At 39.1% G+C, this 19,354-nt stretch overlaps 1 protein-coding gene across 1 annotated transcript in view; it reads right to left on the reverse strand.

Moving 5' to 3' along the window:
* Positions 1-4,942: 4,942 nt before the first annotated feature.
* C9H8orf34 (chromosome 9 C8orf34 homolog) overlaps positions 4,943-19,354 on the reverse strand; it is a 105,633-nt gene continuing 91,221 nt past the window's right edge. The window contains exons 12-14 of the mRNA XM_077352216.1: positions 14,331-14,836; positions 10,862-10,955; positions 4,943-5,916 (exon numbers count right to left, since the gene is read on the reverse strand). Of these exons, the coding sequence (XP_077208331.1) occupies positions 5,909-5,916; positions 10,862-10,955; positions 14,331-14,836 (608 nt within the window). The 3' untranslated portion in view covers positions 4,943-5,908. The remainder of the gene's footprint in view (positions 5,917-10,861; positions 10,956-14,330; positions 14,837-19,354) is intronic.

Here is a 19,354-nt window from a genome sequence, read left to right on the forward strand (position 1 = left end):
AAAGGGAAGATGGCATGCATAGACTCCAATAAAAATTTTTCCATATACATACAGCGGAGTCCTTGCTAGCTCTTCCTGCTGCCACTGCAAGAACATCTGCTGAGGCTCGCAGAGGCCTCAGTGAGTCTTTTTGGGTGGCAGGGAGAGGTGCGGAGTCCCCACCAGCACTTCCTCCCCCCCACCCCAAGAATGCCCACTGAAGCTTCTCCAGGCCTCAGCTGGCCTCCCCAGGGTGGGACCTCTAGCGCCCATTGTATTTAGAAATAACAATGGGCTTTTTTGCTAGCAAAGCTATAATTTGGGATTCTCTATGAAGTTGAGTGGCACAAGGTCCATACTGGACACAATGCCCAATCAGCATATGTGTGGTGTTCGCCCACCCACTTTCCTTTTCTTATGGGCATCCATATATTTTCCTCAGCAAGATTAAAATAGACTTTGGAAGTAGCATAGCTCAGCAAGCGAACACAGACAATGGAGCCTTTCTTGTGAACTCACGCACCATTCTGCTTAAATAGAAAACAGTCCCAGAGGCTATGTTTTGGGGTGGGAGTATTTTAAAAAGTAGTCCTACAGAGAAGCCTCACTTTGTGTGGGACCCATTGGAGTTTTTGAGCAATGAAGAGGATGAGAAATGCCATATGGTGAATATCAAATAGAGGTTTGCTATGCTATAAATCAAATATGAAGTTTGTTGTCATTGCTAGAAATATGCAATGGCTTTTCAAAAGGGTCAGAGGCTGCTGTTTGTTTTGTTTCTCTGCAAGCCTGAACCACCAAGTCATTTTTCAGTCTCTTATTCAAAAATACAAAAAGAAGCTCTAACACAAAATATTTGATGGATATCTTATCACTTTTCTATAATGTTTGCAAAATTCTGTGTAATTCTAGGAGTTTGGTTTCATAACTCATTCAAATGCTTTCAATTAGGCAAGAACCCTCAGCAGAGGCAGTCGTTTCACTGACAATTCTTGTACAAGCTCTGCCAAGTCTAAGGAATAGAGTGGTAGATTACCACTAAGGATGGGTATGATCTGGCTCATGAACTATCAAAAAGCCAAAAAATGTTGCAAGAATCCAATTATCATGTGAGATTATGTGAAAACCAATTCTGTTAGTGTGTAAGGTGCTCCTGGACTCTTGCTATTAGCAGATCTGAAGAACTGACTCCTTGGATGGCGCTATTTAAGGCTTACTTTTTTCAGCCATGGCTGCATCACCCACAGCAAGGATTCTCTTCCCATTCCCTCCCTTTTCTTACTCACTCCTTTCCTGAAAAGAAACGATCACCACAATGAGCTGACATAAAACTGACCCAGCTGCTCACAGGCCCACATTGTAGTTCTGGAGGCCAAATCTCAACACATGGGCCTGTTCTAGCCCATTATGTTCAATTCCATGATCTATTTCCAGTTTTTCATACAGTTCAGCTGCTCAGGTGTAGACTAAGGTATGAGGGACAAAAAGGACAAACTGGCAATGAAGAGAGGAGCATTTACCCCTTCCACTGGCACTAACAATGTCTAGCAAACTAATCTTCACTTAGATTGTCCATACTTCAGTAGTGTAACAGGGTGTCTGTGGTTATTTTCACAGTCAGAGTAGTTCAGCAGTGGAATAGGCTGCCTAAGGAGGTGGTGAGCTCCCCCTCACTGGTAGTCTTCAAGCAAAGGCTTGATAGACATTTTTCTTGGATGCTTTAGGATGGTTAGGGCTGATCCTGCGTTGAGCAGGGGGTTGGACTAGATGGCCTGTGTGGCCCCTTCCAACTCTATGATTCTATGATTCCAAACAAGCCCCATTTTCTTATGAGACACATAGTTATTCAGGGAAAGTATTGCAGCCAGAGAGACAAAAATTAATTGGCTGTTTCTAGAGCATGGTAATAGTCCTTATTTATAAGAAATAGGTGAATAAATAATTTAAAATATATGAAGCCAGGGAAGGTTAAAAACCTGGAGTTTTCAGAGTCTTAGCCCCCTATTCTCCATTTATAAGGCGAATCCCATGCCTGTAGTGCACCATTAAACCATGGAAAATTGACATTCAAGCTGTTTTTATACACATCGTAAACAATTATTGGCAACCATAACAGCTGGTGTCATGGGACTACACTAGGCACTGTGACCCAGTCAGCAGCCATACATAGTTTAAATTCAGGTGAATCAATCTGCACATGCAGGGCACCAATTCATTCACCAGTTACCCTGAGGGTCCCATGACAGGAGTATAAATTAAATAAAATCTTATGCTCTGTAGTAAATTTTAAACTGTTGATGGATATGTGTGGTGTTAGTTTGCATTGTCAACCCTGGAGTATACCTCCTAAATCTCCTCATTCTCCCTTTAACAATAAAAGATGCAAGGACAGTTTTAAGCGTACCCAGAACATGCAGAAACTTTTCCCTATAACGATAGTTCATGTTTCCCTCTGAATCCTGGGAAGACATATTATACTAAGTTCTATGTTCGGTATAACTTCACATGCACAGAAGACAATTAAATTTCTCTGTCCCGAGCCTCAACAAGAGAATATTGCCGTGAATCTTTATTTTCATGTACTCTGCTGTAAATAAAATTGTGTGTGTGTGTGTATGTGTGCACCTTTCTACAAATGCTAAACTATAGCAGAGACTTTAGCCAAGATGTATGCTCATATATTTCCTGACTTTCAGATGCTTCAGGCAATTCTCAACAACAAAACAGGAGACAGGGGAAAGGGGATTTAAATTAGATTTGCTGTTTGTCCACCTGCAGATCCATAACTAGGTAACATGTTCTGGACACAATGAAAAGACACCACTAAAGGGAACATGGGTAAGAAATGGCTCTGGAATTTAAACAACAGACCTCTACCTGTTAAAACTAAAATTATGAGCATTTAGGTGTTAGATTGCACACATCAACAGGAAGAGAATGATGACTACAGGCATTTGGGGAGAGATCTGGCATGTGTAAGCATCAAGCCCCAAGAAATATTTTGAGATTTACTCATGAATTCCACATCCACTCCTTGGATATGGTTGTGATGACTGAATAGACTTGATAAGGTATTTAGCATTTCCATCCTTCCCCCTTAACATGTGATTCTTACACATTTTTAAAAATAAGGCTAGAAACTACAGGAAATGTCCAACTGCTATTCAACATATGAAGGAATGATGCCCCCCTCCACTTCCATCTCCCAGAAGCAAGCTTCTCTCAATTTTTCTTTCCATTTACTGACTACTCTAATAAAGTGTTTTCCTCATGCTGAAGAACCCTACCTGTCCCACTCTTCCACAGTACAATATTCTGGCTGTTCAGCCCAGGAACCTGAAGAAAAGATCAGGAGTCCGTTTTATCTTAATCAGCACTCAAGGCTATTTGAAATTCAAAAATAATAAACTATTTTAACTAACACAGAGAGGAAAGGTCAGTTGAAACAAAGGACTGAAATTTCTGAGGTAAAACCAGTTACATGCACAGACTTTAGTTCTTATGTTTTAGGCTAATGAGAATTCAAGCTTTTCACAGTGACTTAAATCTTTATGTTGCGAGGCTTTTGCGCCAGTGTTTCCCCAAACACTCTAGCATAGCGATCCCCAACCTGTGGGCTGCGGACCACATGTGGTCCATCGACTAATTGGAGGTGGGCTGCGAAGGACGCCTTCTCCCCCCCCCCCGGCCCATTACTTCATCAACAATCTGGCAGGCGCACAGTTGCAGACTCAGAACTCCACGCCTGCACTCGCTGGCATGCCAGCGGCTGTGCCTCCCTCCCCCGCCCCAGCCACCTCGCCTCCCTGAGCAGAAGCACCGCCTCGGCTCCCCCCCCCCAGAGTCCCAGGGGGAGCACTCACTTGATTGCCGACAGCAACCCCCCACCCCACCGGGCCTCAGTAAAATTGTCAAGTGTTGAGTGGTCCCCGGTGATAAAAAGGTTGGGGACCACTGCTCTAGCATACTTTTGTTATTCTCTGACTCTTTTAGTTTCCAGAAATCTGATATACTCTTTCCAGTATCCAAAACACTTCTCTTGAAACACCATTATGCATCTTGAGTTTTTAACTGACTCTTAAGTTTCCTAAAAGTAGTTTCTTGAACAGGGATCTCTACAGACTTCAGTGCTATCACCCTGTTTAGACTGGGTTGGGAAATTCCTTGTCTCTAGAAGAGCTATCTCCTTTTCTTGGCCCACATGGGTATCTCTGTCTAATTATCCTTTCATCATTGCCAGTTGTCCTGTCTGGGTTAAACTTTCCCTCAGTTGTCCTGTCTGGGTTAAACTCAGTCAGTGCTGAATTCCATACTGTCAGTACTTAACTCTTCTCAGCTAGTGTTGAAATCAGACTAAATTCTCTTCAGCATCTAAGTCAGAGTCTTTCTCTGATCAGCTGATGCTAACCAATTAGATCCCTTCTAACAGTCTGTCAGGCTCTGTGAAGAATTAACCCTTCACAGTGCTTTATCTGTTTACACAACACTTTTAAGTGTTTAGAAGTGCAGTCTAACACAGAAGGGATATCTTTCTTTTCTCCTATGTTCTGACAGGACAAGAATAAATGACATACAAGCCTATATATCCCTGAAGATTTTTTTTTCAGGCACTGTCTGAAATGAGATGAGATGAGAAGTAGATAGTGGACATTTACAATGCCAATTATCATAGCTTCCCCCTTTTCTGTTCTTTGGAGGTAGTCTTCTATTGCAGCAATTTCCCCTTGTTCTTAATTTAAAGTAGCCAACTATTTCCTAATAGCAGCAAAGCTCCCCCTTACAAGTGTTGAAATGTAAGCTGCCTAGAGGAGGACTGTGAAGTGGCATAGAAATATCCTAAATAAATGATATTGCAGTAAGAGAAATGCCTTCCTATGTTCAACTGGATAGCATATTCCAGTTCTTCTTGCACCCTCACACCAATTACCTTGGTTAAAAAAATAAGAAGGCCACACTTGGGATCTATGATGGGAAGTTAATTTTTATTTCTTTAGTAATTGGCAATGTATATTTATCATAACTGTAGCAGGCAATTGTATTATGCAATTATGGCTGAGAAATGGAAATCAAAGGGGGAAAAGGCACTAAACCAAACCCATGCTTAACAGAATAGCAAAATGAATACTGCAGATGCAGTTAATTCCAGTAGTTTCTTCATGGGACATCTCTGCATAAATTCCACACTCACAGAATAGAGTAGTCAACTTGTTTCACACACTTGTCAACATATACAATAAATTGTCAATTGCTTAATAAGTCATTTAGAATATGGGTAAATAATATTATATGAAAGTATAATTTTTCTATGCATGCTGCATTCCAGATTATATTTGTTTAGCAGTCTATTTTGTAAGATTTAATTAGAATGTAGTCATTTACTGATTGTTAATTATAATTGTGTGACCACGCATGTCACGCTATTATTTCTATTGTCTCAGCCAATTTTTACAATGATTACAAATGAACAGCCAGCTTTGTGTTATCTGATTGTTATGCATACATACTGGCAAACATGTTAACATTTATTGATTCAAAAATGAGACAAGTTTAGAAAAATATAAGGAGTAAAAAACCCCAATCCAGTTAAAATGCATATTTTTTTGAGGAAACTTTCTTTCCACCAAGCAAAGTTTAATATATCAAATGTCAATCCAAAATAACAGGAAGTTAAACAAAATACAATATATTACGGACTATTTATTAAAAAGTGACAAATCACTACTTTTACCTAAGGCCACTGTACCACAGTAAGATATGAGGTTCAGTGCATTTTTAGAAGTTCAGCATCCACACATGACAATAATTCCATCTACATTTTATTGAATTTATAAAAATAAGTTTTTGTTATACATAGTGAGTGAAAAACACCCTTCACTTGCAGGTTACGCATTTATGGAAATCCATTCTTCATATCTTCCATTGTCTTTATTCACAAACCTGTGAAATATATATCAAAAGATAAGTTAAAAAGTAATGTAGCTTTAAGAAAACATGAGAATAATAAGTTTCTTTCCTTTATGGGGGTACTTTATTTTTATTGCTACTACTATATATGGGTAGTATTAACAAGGGTTACATAAATGTAGCTTCAATGAAGTGATATACTTTCTTCTGAGGCTGTTGTTACTGAAACCACATTATTTATTTATTTGTTTGTTTGTTTATTTGTTTATTTATTTATTTATTTAAATGTCTATGCCACCACTCCGGGGGTCACGGCTCATGGTGGCTTACATTTTAAAATATACAGTAAAAACAGTAACAGTTTAAAAACTCTTAAAACAGGCTGTCAGCATCACCATACAGAACATTAATCACAATTTGTTCCAGCTGGGACCTACTAACAGCATGAGGTGACAAGGATTCAAAGGTGGGACCCTAGATGGCCTCAAGCAAGTGGGTAGCTGCGTTGGTCTGAAGCAGAACAAATTTAGAGTCCAGGGGCATCTTTAAGACCAACAATGTGTTATTCAAGTTATAAGTTTTTGCGTGCATGCATATTTCCCTCAGATACAGTATCATGGATTTATTATGGGCTCTAAATTTGTTCTGGCCTCAATCAGTCACCTGGTGGTATCTTACAGGCCCTGTGGAACTGAGTCAGTTCTGTCAGGGCCCTTAGCTCATTCTACCAGGTAGAGTTCAGGACCAACAAGGCCCTGGCCCTGTTTGAGATCAGGCGGACTTCTCTCGGGCTGGGAAAGCCAACCTATTGGTATTAGAAGAGCAGACAGCTCTCCAGGTAGATAGGGGTTCCTCAGACTACCCAGACTACATATGGCCTTAAAAGTCAAAACCAATACCAATTATAGGGAAACACTCTGTCCTTAGAACAGTAGCTCTCACTTTCCTAAGTAATGCTCATCCTCTAAATGTTGAAAAGTTTAAAATGTTTTGTGGTGAAGCAAGAATTTATATGGCTAGTTCTTGGATGCTTTGCAGTGGGAGAGGCAACGCAGGTCAAATTTCTATGCAGCAGGAATAAGTAATGCCTATGTGTATTTGCAACTGGAGTAAGCAATGTTTGGTGGCTATATATCACACAGAAAGGATAAAAGTATGTTTGGCATTTATCCATATATGTAAATATGTGCAGTTTTGATATTTTTTTAAAAAAATCTAACTATTGCATTTCTTATTTTTCCAATTCCTCCAAGAAGGCTCCGGGTGGTGTACGTCATTCTCTCTCTTCTTCCCTGTGAGGTTGAGAGAGATACTGGCCCAGGGAGCTTCATGGCAGAGTAAAAATTTGATCCTGGACCTTCCTATTCCTAGTCCATCACACTACTTATTAGGGATGGGCACAAACCAGGAAAATGCAGTTCAGTTCATAGTGAGTCCAGTTCATGCATCGCAAACCATCACAAACTTTTAGGGGCCAAATGAATCAATTCTGTTTGCGAGGATTGTGAACTGGTAGAACACCTCCATAGCATGCTAGAGATTGCAAACTCACACAGGATATACAGCTGACTTTTCTCTACCTCCCCTCCATATTTGGTGAGACTTGGAATTGTGGGGGTCCATGTTACAGCCCCCCATAGAAAGTGCCCCCAGGAAAGTGCTTTCTGGGGAAATGGCAAAAGCATTTTCTTGGAGGTACTTTCTTTGGGTGGCTGTTACTTGGACCCTATAAATCCAATCCTCACCAAATGTGAAGGGACAGGTAGAGAAGAGTCACATGGATATCCACTGTGAGTTTGGTGTGTCTAGCTTGCACAGGATTTGTTCCCACAAGATTTGTAACCCACAAGATGGCAGAAAACAATCTACCCCAACCAACTCTGCTAAGTCCTGCCAAAATGTAATTCAGATCTAGTTATTAATATATTTCTGGGATGCTGATCAAAACTCTGGCCAACCCCCCCCCCCCAGCCTCAACCAAATGGTTGGTGGAAGAGCTCCATCTTGAAGGCACTGCAGAACCTAGGCAGCTCCATCAGGGCCACCAGCTCTTCTGGGAGCTCATTCCACCAGGCTGGGGCCAAGGCCAAAAAGGCCCTGGCCCTAGTTGAGGCCAGGCAGATTTCCCGGGGCCTGGGACAACCAACAGATTCCTAACCACAGAATGGAGAGCCCTGTGGTGGGGCAGATAGGTAGGACTCAGATAGGTAGGATTCAGGCTGTGTATAACCTTGAAGGTTAAAACCAAAACCTTGAACTTGATCCAGAAGTAGACCAGTAGCCAGTGCAGTTGTTTCAATACTGGCTGAATGTGAGCCCTCCAATTAGGGATGGGCACAAACCAGGAAAATGCAGTTCAGTTCATAGTGTGCCCAGTTCATGCATCGCAAACCATCACAAACTTTTAGGGGCCAAATGAATCAGTTCTGTTTGAATCAGTCCTAGTGAATCAGTCCTAGTGAGGACCCTAGTGGCTACATTCTGTTCCAGCTGAAGTTTCCAGGTCAAAGACAAGGATAGGCCCACGTAGAGCGAGTTACAGAAGTCTAGTCTGGATGTAAATCTGGCATGAATTGCAACCTTATTTTGCTTATAGTTGCATTTCTACAGATTTACCACCTAATTTTGTATTTCACAGATTATCTAAATTACATTATCAAGCAAATCAGATTTGGAATAACAGCACCACTATCATAGGATCAGACTTGAAAATAAACAGTTAACTTTGAACATATTTATATAGGCTTTGCTCAGAGCATAAGTTTGTAGAGTACAGGAAAAAATGTTCAACAGTTGAAAAGTCTGATGAAGCAAAGGCCACCTGGAATATATTTGGTACAACTCTAATTTTGTTTCAAAAGTGATACAAAAGATTCTTACAATGATCACAATGGGCTCATGGGAATTGTAGTCCATGGACATCTGGAGGACCACAGGTTGACTACCCCTACCTTACAGCATTACAAATCTAAGAGCAGTTCATGTGACAATTTTATGTAGAGCTTTTGCATATTTCCACTAATGTGATTGATCTTTCAAACATTTCTGTGGCAGTCAAACCCAAGTCTCTCAGAACGCATTCAACAACTACGCTTTTGATGTATTTTACATTTTAAAAAAAACACTTTTGAATTTGTAAAAATGCCAAGTCTGTAATTCCAGTTCCATTTGCTCCATGCAACACACTTTTCACTCAGAGGCTGATCAGTGACATTTTATATCATGATCACTTTCATTAGAGTTTACTTCCAAGTACAATTTTTTTTTTCACATACTTTTACAGAAAACAAGAGAATTTCATTCAAATTCATTAGGTATCTAAACATAATGCTACTGTTTTATCCTCTTTCCTAACAGTGAGCTTTACACCTGGGCTGTTAATATCTTGAAGTCAAAGAATGTAGCAACTATTAACTGCACATAATTTATTAAAAGCCAAGCCAAATAACACCTGTTCCTATTGTGAAGATTAATTCTACAGCTCTTCTGATCAGTCATGAAGTATGAACTTTTATTCTTATCACTAAATCTCTCTCTCACTCTCTCTCTCTCACACACACACACACACACACACACACACACACATCTTTGCAAGTTTGAAAATCATTTATTAATTTTCTCTAGAATGAAAAAAAAATTAATTGGTCTTTAGATGGCTGGGTCTTCTACCTGAAGTATGTACTGAGAACTGGCATCAGAAACTATGCCAGGCTTTTTACTGGCTCTCCACTTTACAGACATTTCAACACCTGGGTGTTGGCAGCTTGCATTTTCCAGGAGTTGCCCTTCACTTGTGCTTGGCTACAGCAACTGCATTCCAAAACCAGATGGCTGCTATTACCCCATATAATTATTTTTAAAGACTTATTTCTTTAACCAATTTACCATTCTCAGATGTCACATACTGTACAATATTACTTAGATCAAACCATTTCCGTTCTCCTCCTATGGTTACAACCGTACAAAGAGCAGACTACTTTCAACAGTAAAAAGAAGCAAGTCTGAAAATTGATATATAGGTTTTAAAATGAGATGCGAGTTTGTTGCAGCCTTACAACCTTCGCAAGAAGGTAACCATTATTTGTAATTACAGTGTTTTTAGCCTTCCCTGCCTTTTATGTCACAGGTTCAATCTAAAGTAAACAGCTTTGGTATCCCATGCAAGAAGCAGGTTTTGTACTTACAATTCAATGAGCTGAATTCATTTAAGTTATTTTAGTTAATGTTCATTAGTTAATATTTACAATTTTTATTGTTTATTATTTTCATTATCATATTTTTAAACACATGTTATATCTCCTTTTACTTCCACTCAGTTTTATGTATGGACAGGGGTACTATAGACTTATGCCAGCCCTAGACAGGGGAGGTGACACTAGCCAAAAGTCCCTCCAGGAACTGCCCCCCTAGCTAATCAGTGGAGTCTCAAGGTGATACATCAGGGACTTTGAACTGGGCTCAACATCTGACCAGCTAGGTGCCTCCCAGGACATTATAGAATAGTTATTATGTCACAAACTAACATTTTATTAAATCATTGCAACTACACACCTAGATTTTGATGCCTAAAGAGAGGTGTATCATTTTCTTTGTCATGAGCAGCAGAATTCTCATGAGGATCACAGGCCCAGTAATATGAACAAAATAGCAGAAAATGACATGTCAAATCCCTATCCATGGCCAGCACTCAAGCGGAGACTCTGCCATCCACAGGATTGTGCACTGGATTTACTATTAGGAAAGCTCTCTCTTAGAATTGGAAATTACTTTTAAAATTCACGGGAATCAAAGTTTGGGCAATCAGTATTTCCAGGCAGCTCTGATGTCTTGCACCACTCTCTTGAGGTCCTCCTTCAAGGGGAGGCACATTGATAGATACCCTAGCAAAGCCTTCCACTACCACCACCACTTGAAAAAAAAGGGTGTCCATCCTCTGACCCCTCCATCACTTGCTCACAAAGAAGCAGCAATAGCTCACGTTTATCTTGGTCTGCTGCTACACCTTCACTTTCCGTATCACTTGGCAAAATCCATGGTTGGTGAACAAGCTGAAGTTGGTGTAAGAATTCATCCTGTCAGAAGCAGATAATATGTAATTGAGATTAATATGTGGAATTAAATAAATACACAATTAGACCTTTAAAATAATTTTTAAAAGTTCCCCCAACTTATCAGGAATCATTTTATTTGTCTTCTCCTTTTCCCTGTTATTGCCTGCCATTTCCCTTCGAGGGAAGCAACATTAGAGACCTGGAATCCCTCTACAAATTTCACCTTTTGAAGAGATTGGCTGAGAAAAGAACAAGGACAATTAATCAAGCCCCAAAACAATGCAGGGCTTCACAGATAAATAGGCTGTAAGGGTGAAGGTCCCTAGAGTTCTCTGGGGGAAAGCTATACTAAAATCAGTTGGAATGACTTTTGAGGAGCCTGATCCAGAAAGCATGTTCTTTTTCAACCCAAATGCTTAGTTTTATGCACATGCGGATTTAAGAAATTTTTTTACTCAATACAAATTAATTCAGTTATATATTATTTCTTTAACATTATAACAGCACCAACAGAAATGACACACAGATTGACTCTATACAAAAGGAATGAATAAATACATATGAATAAACAATAAGAAAATTTAAAACTTTCCTAGCAAAGTATACCCCACAGTATTTAAACTGCATTCAAATCAGTCATAATTACCCATACCTTTTCCTGAAGTGGGTGGTATTATAGTCATTCTTCTCATAATGATAATGTAAGAACAATTTGTTCTATTATGTTATAGTTAGGATTGCTGTGAACTTATCTGCAAGCCTGTTTGCTAGGAGAACTCACCTTGTTTGACATTTATCATCAGACTGTGAGCCAATCAGGGATATGTTCAGATTGCACTGAGCAATCTAAACAGTTGCTGAATGCTAAATTTGTTTGTTGATCAGAAGCCAATTCACAGCTGATTGGCAAAATAGCTACAAAATGATTTTGTAAAAGGAAGCTCTTTTCTCCCCTCCAAACTGGATGGGCCAGGAACAGAAGCAGTATTTTTGAGCTCTGCATTGCAGAAGGGAGAGGAAAAAGAGCTTGTTTCTAACTTCTTCTCTGTAGCCCAAGTCAGTAGCCTGGGTAGGGAGAAGAGAAATCAGCTAAGCTTCTGAACCCTCTCCAAAACTGCTGTATCTCAGCAATTCTAGGAAGCAGCAGTTTTCAGGATGGATGATCAGAAGAACCAGCTTCCATCTCATCAACTGGGAGTGGATTCCTGATTCCTCTCCCCCAATAAAAAACTTTGCTGAGTACATAGAAAATTTCCCTGGCAGGAAATGAGAAGCCAGCTCCTAATTGCTCTCTCATCAGCTGGGAGTCAGTTTCTGATGGCTGCAAATAGCTTGTAACTGTAAACGCAGGTGACAGTTACAAACAGCTGATCAGCTCCTCGATTATTGGTTGCTTGATTTCCACTGCTTAACAGGTGTTTAAGCATCCCTATTTACAATGGTTTATTGAACTTGGTCTTTGACTGGATTCCTAACTTCCTTTTTTGTGTGACACTGCTTTAACTTGCTCTGAGCCCTGAGGTAGGATGTGGTAAAAATAAAAACCAACAGACTAGCCAAGAAATTCCAATACATTTTATTCCTAAAAGCAAAATGTGACAGAGAAAATAAAACAAAGACTGGAATATATATATGGCCCTGAAGAGATAAAACAGTTTGGGTTTTTAGATGTCACACTTCATAAAACACTGAAGGAAACACTAATGATCTAATCTTCCAACCTATTTGTCTCAATTGAGACTGTTCTTAAAGAAAGATTTGCAGGTCTTGAAGACTAAACGTGTATAAGTTCAAATAGGAAAGGATTTAAAACCCTTGATTTATTCATTTTGTAGTGATAACAAAAACATTTATCTATGTTATGTTGCTGGGTTAGAATTTGAGCTGAGCTGGTAATGCAACACACCTGCAAGTTCTGTGCAGATTTTCTACGCCAGCATAACTGTAGTCATGTGTGCAAGAACTTAGATCACCAGGCAACTTATAATTCTTTTAGACAGGATCACAAATGAAAATCTTGAACTTTTTACAAAAAAGAACTTTACAGCTGACACGTTAATCTTTGCCAAATAATCTTTGCCTGTTTAAAAAAATGCCTGTTGTATAGTCTCTCGAGTAAGGAAAAAGTATTATAATAGAATTCTTATATCTGACATGGGAAGGCATCGATCTAATGTAAATAATGAGAAAAATTAACTGGCAGAAAATGTTCCAGAGTTCATTGTTGAAACACTGTTTATTTATTATGGTGATGGAAAGTGCCATCAAATCACAGCTGACTTATGCTGATCCTGTAGGTTTTCAATGGAAATGACTCTCAGAGGTGGTTTGCCATTGCCTACCTCTGCGTCCAAATACTAGCCAGGGTCAACTCTGCTTCGCTTCTGATCTCACAAGATTAGGCTATCATGGACTATCCAGGTCAGGATGCTTATTTATTGTAGAACAGTATTTTGAATTGAATTATTGACCAGTGATGATGGAACCAAGGTTGCCCATGATTCCTCCTTCAAACCAAATGCTACACTACAGCCCGATTGAGCACATTTTCAAATGAAGTATATTCCAACCCTTTGAACATTCTGTTCTTTTCCTTTCCTTTTCAACCCTAAAGGCTCACAATTATATTATCTTGAGCAGCAGGAAATTCCTAGATACCATATTAGGAACCAAGGGTTAAAAAGACTGATTTTGTACATTCCTTATGCAATCCCCAGTCTAGTGCAATGCTCTGCTTCTCCACAAATGGAAGAGTGGGGACAGTACTGATGTGAAGAGATAGCTCTGTTCGTTATTTGCATAGCGGTAACGATGCCAAAGAGACGTTAGATAGCAGCAAACCAAAACTTGATGGAAATCGTGGTAGATGGAAAACAGGCATGTCACTCCACCTTCCAGTTTGCATTTTCAGTATAGAATGTCCTTAGATTTTACTTCAGCTCCCTAAGTTGCATTATTAGTTTTTGCTCTTCAATATTTTCTCAGTCCTATTGCTTCACTTCATAACTCATCTGTGAGTTATGGTGAATAGAACAGAAGCATGAATGCAGCTTGAAAAGCATCACAGTGTTTCTGCTAACTAAAGTATAACAGTAGGAATTATATTTATGAAGCAAGTTTTTCTTTTTTCTTTCTCACCTTAACTTTCAAAGTGATAGCAAGCCTACCAGCCAGAATGCCTTTTATATATTTTTGTACCACATCTTGGGTTTGTAATGTTAAGAAAATCTGCCATCAACCTTAATGAAACACACACACCCATACAAGCGCACACCCCCTCAGTGCTGGTATTCCTGCAGCTTTTTACTATGCAACCAAACATAATTCTGTTTTAAAGCTAACAGGAGAACACATTAAACAACAATTTTTATAGCCTTGCATAATTAAAAAACTTACTTCAGATAAACTGCTTCTTTGAGTGACATTTCCTAGAGTGTCCCCACTTGTTTCAAGCAGGAGCCCCGAGGGAGTGCTGATGGTCCTCCCAAGTTGGTTCTTTGATATTAAAGACCGGCTTCTTTGCATACTAATGATTCCTTCCTTATTCCCTTGGTTGCTAGGGGACAGAGGTCGTTGCACTGAAGTATTTAGGGTTGCAGACCTGTTTGCTGGAGCTGGCAGCAATGAAGGTCTGTCGGTCTGTGCACTAGGAGATTGAGGCCTACTATTTGTGACACTGGAGACCTGCAGTCTATTGTTACAGGATAATGGCGGTGATTTGTTTCTTTGAAGCTGGAATGGAATATCTTTTCCAGTATGAGTTGGCACTTGAGGTTCAGAATCCTGGCCTGGTGTAAGTTTAAAATTTCCTTGGTGATCTAGTGCAACTAAATTAGTTTGTGGACTACTGGTAATTCTTGATAGTCTTCCTTCTTCCCACAGCGCTAAGTCCTTTGCAATATCTGTGCATAAACATGAATAAAGGCATACAATTAATAATAATAATAATAATAATAATAATAATAATAATAATAATAATAATGTAAAAGCATCCAGAGGAAATTATATGTGTATATTCTAATTAATTGTATTTATTTAAAATATTTTTATCTGAGACTTTAGCCAAATGATACCAAAGTAACTAACCAAAACATAATGCTATCAAAACATCATTCAAAATCTATCTTAAAAAAAAAAAATCAGTAGCATCACCAGTACAAATAACTCAGCAGGATAAAAAACCCTCAAATTAAGGGAAAAAATGGGATAAATTAAGATCAACGATATGCACAGTAAATTAACAAATCATCTGAAACATAATAATAATTTTGACTCAGATGGTTAAGAACAAAGCAGATATCTGGAGAAGAAACAGCTCTATGATGCTTCAGAAGAGGTCTTTGGTAGGAGATCACTGATATCCTTCATTTTAATTTGGAAGAGTACGTTCTAGATGAAAATTATTGCCGTATACTGAGAAACCTGAGATCCTATCAGCTGTAGACTTACTAGGTGGCTTAAACATATTACTAATGAGCTACATCCCCACCCAAATGAAACAAAAATAATTTTTCATGGGGCTTCTACAAGTCTACCTTTTTCTTCTACAGTGATGGTTGCCTAGGTGATAATGTTCAGCCCATTTCTCCTGTGCATGGTAGACTACAATCTTGCCTAATGTTGAAGCATTACTTGTGACCACTTTAAAAGCAGGGGGAAAATCAATTCATAGCAATTTCATTATATTAAAAGCAGTTTATATGACTGTCTCTAAAACTTAATGCACATAACCAATCTGCAATGTGGTAGTTACTTAAAATACCTACTATAAAGGTCTGTTGAACTATGGTGCCATGAATAACATAGGATCTGCACGGTAGGACACCACATATGAATAGTTCTCTACATTAAGAAGGTACCATATGATGGCATTTTAAAAAGCTACCTTGTTGCACCCTGTTAGCATGCACTAGACATTTGCAGTAAAGAAAAACCCATCAGTCCAAAAGTCAGTAGAGAAGACACTGACGACGGCTATGTGATTAACCAGTTTATTCAAAGCACCTAGTCAAAACAGGTTCCTAGGTACCTTGTTTTCATAATTCCTTCCTCATAAATGTTCTCTTTGATAACAAAAGATAAAGTTACCATCTTGTATATAATACATTGACATGTCATCTTTATTACAATTTCATGTAAATATAATAATTACTCTTTTAAAGCAAGACGCTCAGCATCATAAACTATTTTCAAGCTGAAGGATATGATGGATAAACATTTTTAGCAAAACTTCAAAGGACAATCTCTGAGTAAGTATTATGATATTTTAATGTTTCAAGGTAGAATTGTACACTGATCTAATGGACACATTTTATTTATTTAATAAAATATTAAATGAGTTCATCAAATGTATTACGTTCATGTAAACATCTGAATGATTTTTCTTTTAAGTATTAAGCTTTGAAAACATCAATACTTTTGACTTTGTAGAATACCTGTTTAAATCCCCTGGTTCAATGGATGATAATGTAGATACCATAACTGAAACCAAATGTAGAGTGAGTTCTGTTACAATTAACCTCTGTTTTTGCAAATGACTTGGTTTATTGACTTATCTTTAATGAATAAGAGGAAGGCATGCTGGAATACCAATCGCCATTATTTATACTTCAATGAGCCTTCAATAATTTTGGCCCAAGTTCAATTATCTGCAAAAATGGATTGGTTCTGCTGATAAGCAAAGCATTTGAATCACTTTGCCACAACCAATTTAAATATTTCATTACAAAATTGCTTACATTTATTTATTACAGAGTATATTTCATGATTTTGTTTCAACATAACATAACATACTCAATACCATATTTTGGGCACAGTATTTTAAGACTGTTTTGCCAGTAGACATCTCAACAGAAATGAGTAGAGACAACAGAAAGTTTACTAACATAAAATTTTGTACATAAATGACTACAAAGGGAATATGTGAACAAGCAGTTTGCTGGAACTGTAAACCATCCCCAAACATCAGAACCTGATGATTTACAGAAAAAATGATTAGACATATTTAAATTCTATCACAAAAAAAATGCATGTGCCTCAATTTGAAGAATGAAAAGCTCGTTGCTTCCTGGCCTCCAAATTCGTTGCTAGGGTACAATCTCAGCCAAATATCCATTCACCCTGAATGTCTCAATGAGTAAAAGAGGACAACAAAAAAACTACCAAAGACTAGATAGACAATATGAGGGCATGTATCACTAATTGAACTCCTTTAAAGCACATTCATATTGCAATTACTAACCACTGATCATCTATTCAGAAAATTTATATGCAGCCTCTCTAGAAACCTGCCTAAGGCTTTCCTAAAACAGTAAAGTGAGGTGGATAATTACAGACCAGCTAATCTATGTATGCACAAATGTGATCTCTCACATTTTTATCCTGCCCTTCCTCGAAAAACCTCAGTGTTCTCCCCTTACCACAGGATGCAGGTGAGGACTGAAGATATGGTCCTATGCTAACTACTCAATCGCAAAGTTCTTTCAGTGACTGAGAAAGATCATGGGGAAAAGCATATTTATTACCAGGGCAAACACAGGGCAATTTCTCTAAACTTTACCATATAACCCAGTCTAAAAATTATTAGGACCCATTCATCTGAAACAATATGCTGTCATGCAGGATAAACTCAGGCCTAACTATCTTTAAACCAAGCCAGAACTGAGGTTGGAATTAGTCAGAAATCAGGTTTTTGGGCAACAGCAGCCTCCTTAGAAGATGAAGCCAGCTGCTGGGATCTGGACTTATGAGAACCCTTTCTCTTTCTCTGCTGAAACCCATAAAGTTTATCAGCAGGATAAACCATACCTGTCATGAAAGGGCATCTGATTAATTACGGGGGAGCCAATTGAGATGACCCCAGTGATTCAGCAGTCCACTTATTCTTCTTGATGAGCAGCTCTGCCAGTTCTCTAGCAGCTTTATCACCTTCAAAAGGTAGGTCCTCAGCATTTTGCTTAATCTCAACAGGCAGAGTAGTGGAACGGCGCCATGCATGATGTCTTAGAACTATTGTGCTTGCCACAGCCCAAGTAGCCAAGTCAGGTAAATGCCATCTGGCATTAATTTACTGTTCCAAAAGTGTTATGGCTTCCGAATACAAGATAAGACTTCTTGTTATCTGGATTTGTCCCCTAGGAAGATTTGTCCCCTAGAAAGAGGTGGTAGACCATCATGATTATCACATAATTGGAGATCTTGAAACTCAAAGCTACCAATGAGTAGAGTTTTCTACTCAGAATGTCCAGCTTCCTTCCTTCCATGTCTGTCGAGGCAGAATGATACTCCTCTTGGGTTGCATCTCCAATGTTACAAGAAATGTGGGTGGGGGTGTAGTGAACTAATTGAAAGGTTCCTTTTTAATTTTGTAAAAATGTTCAACCTTCTTAGAAGTAGGTTGAAGGAAAAATGGTTTCTACCGCAATCGCTGAGTAATGTCATGTAGCCCTTCCAGTACCAGGAAGGAAATAAGACCTGAGGAATCAGAGTACAACTAGCAAAGTATCTTGTCCTTTGGCTTATGTTTCAAGGCGATTACCTCAATTTCCAGAGATTGTGCCATTTAAATCATTTGTATTTTCAAATCTTCCATAGGGGAAGCTGGTATTGGTCCCCAACTCTCTCATCCAGACTCTGTTCCAATATAAAATCTGATGGATCCAGTTTGCTTCTTGTCACTACAGCAGGTTGTTCAGGAGTCCTGGGCCTACATGACCCCATTGCAGATGGAGGATATGAGGCTGGTATGCACAAAAAGAGGTATACACTGGATTTCCTGGAACAAAGGGGGTTCTCATGCAAGTAGCCTGGCAACATCATGTACTGGTCTAAAGGCCAAAGTACTGGTGGTTATGGCTGTAACCACAGAATCATGGCTCTTTGTTTAAAATTGGAATCATGAGCTACCTGACCAACTGCCAGGTCCAGTTTCACTTCACTATCAGAAATACAGCCTGGAGACAACTCCATCTTGGGGGAATGATTCTAAGTCTCTCCTGCAGGCTCGTTGAAGGTTCAGGCATTTGCACCAGGTTCAGAGGCCTTCAAAGCCTGCTCCCATAGAACTGCCTTGAGCGTCAAAGCTCTCTTGTTCCATGGAAGAAAACTGAAGGCAGTCGTACTATTGTGCTCTTCTCCCAAGCAGGACATAGATCATGCTCATCCATCTGAGTCATTTTGGCTCCACGTATGAAGCAGTTCTTAAATAATGTCCTCTAAGCCATCAGACCCCCTTCAAGGATCGCTGCCTTGTTGTGGCAAGGGGGCTTGCGTAGTTCAGTGAAGCTATGAGCTATGCCGTGCAGGGCCACCCAAGACGGACAGGTCATAGCTGAGAGCTCTGACAAAAGGTGATCCACTGGAGAAGGAAATGGCAAACCACTCCAGTATCTTTGCCATGAAAACTCTATGGACAGTTCCAA

The sequence above is a fragment of the Paroedura picta genome, chromosome 9, assembly GCF_049243985.1.
Source record: "Paroedura picta isolate Pp20150507F chromosome 9, Ppicta_v3.0, whole genome shotgun sequence".
In the NCBI taxonomy this organism is placed as follows: domain Eukaryota; kingdom Metazoa; phylum Chordata; class Lepidosauria; order Squamata; family Gekkonidae; genus Paroedura; species Paroedura picta.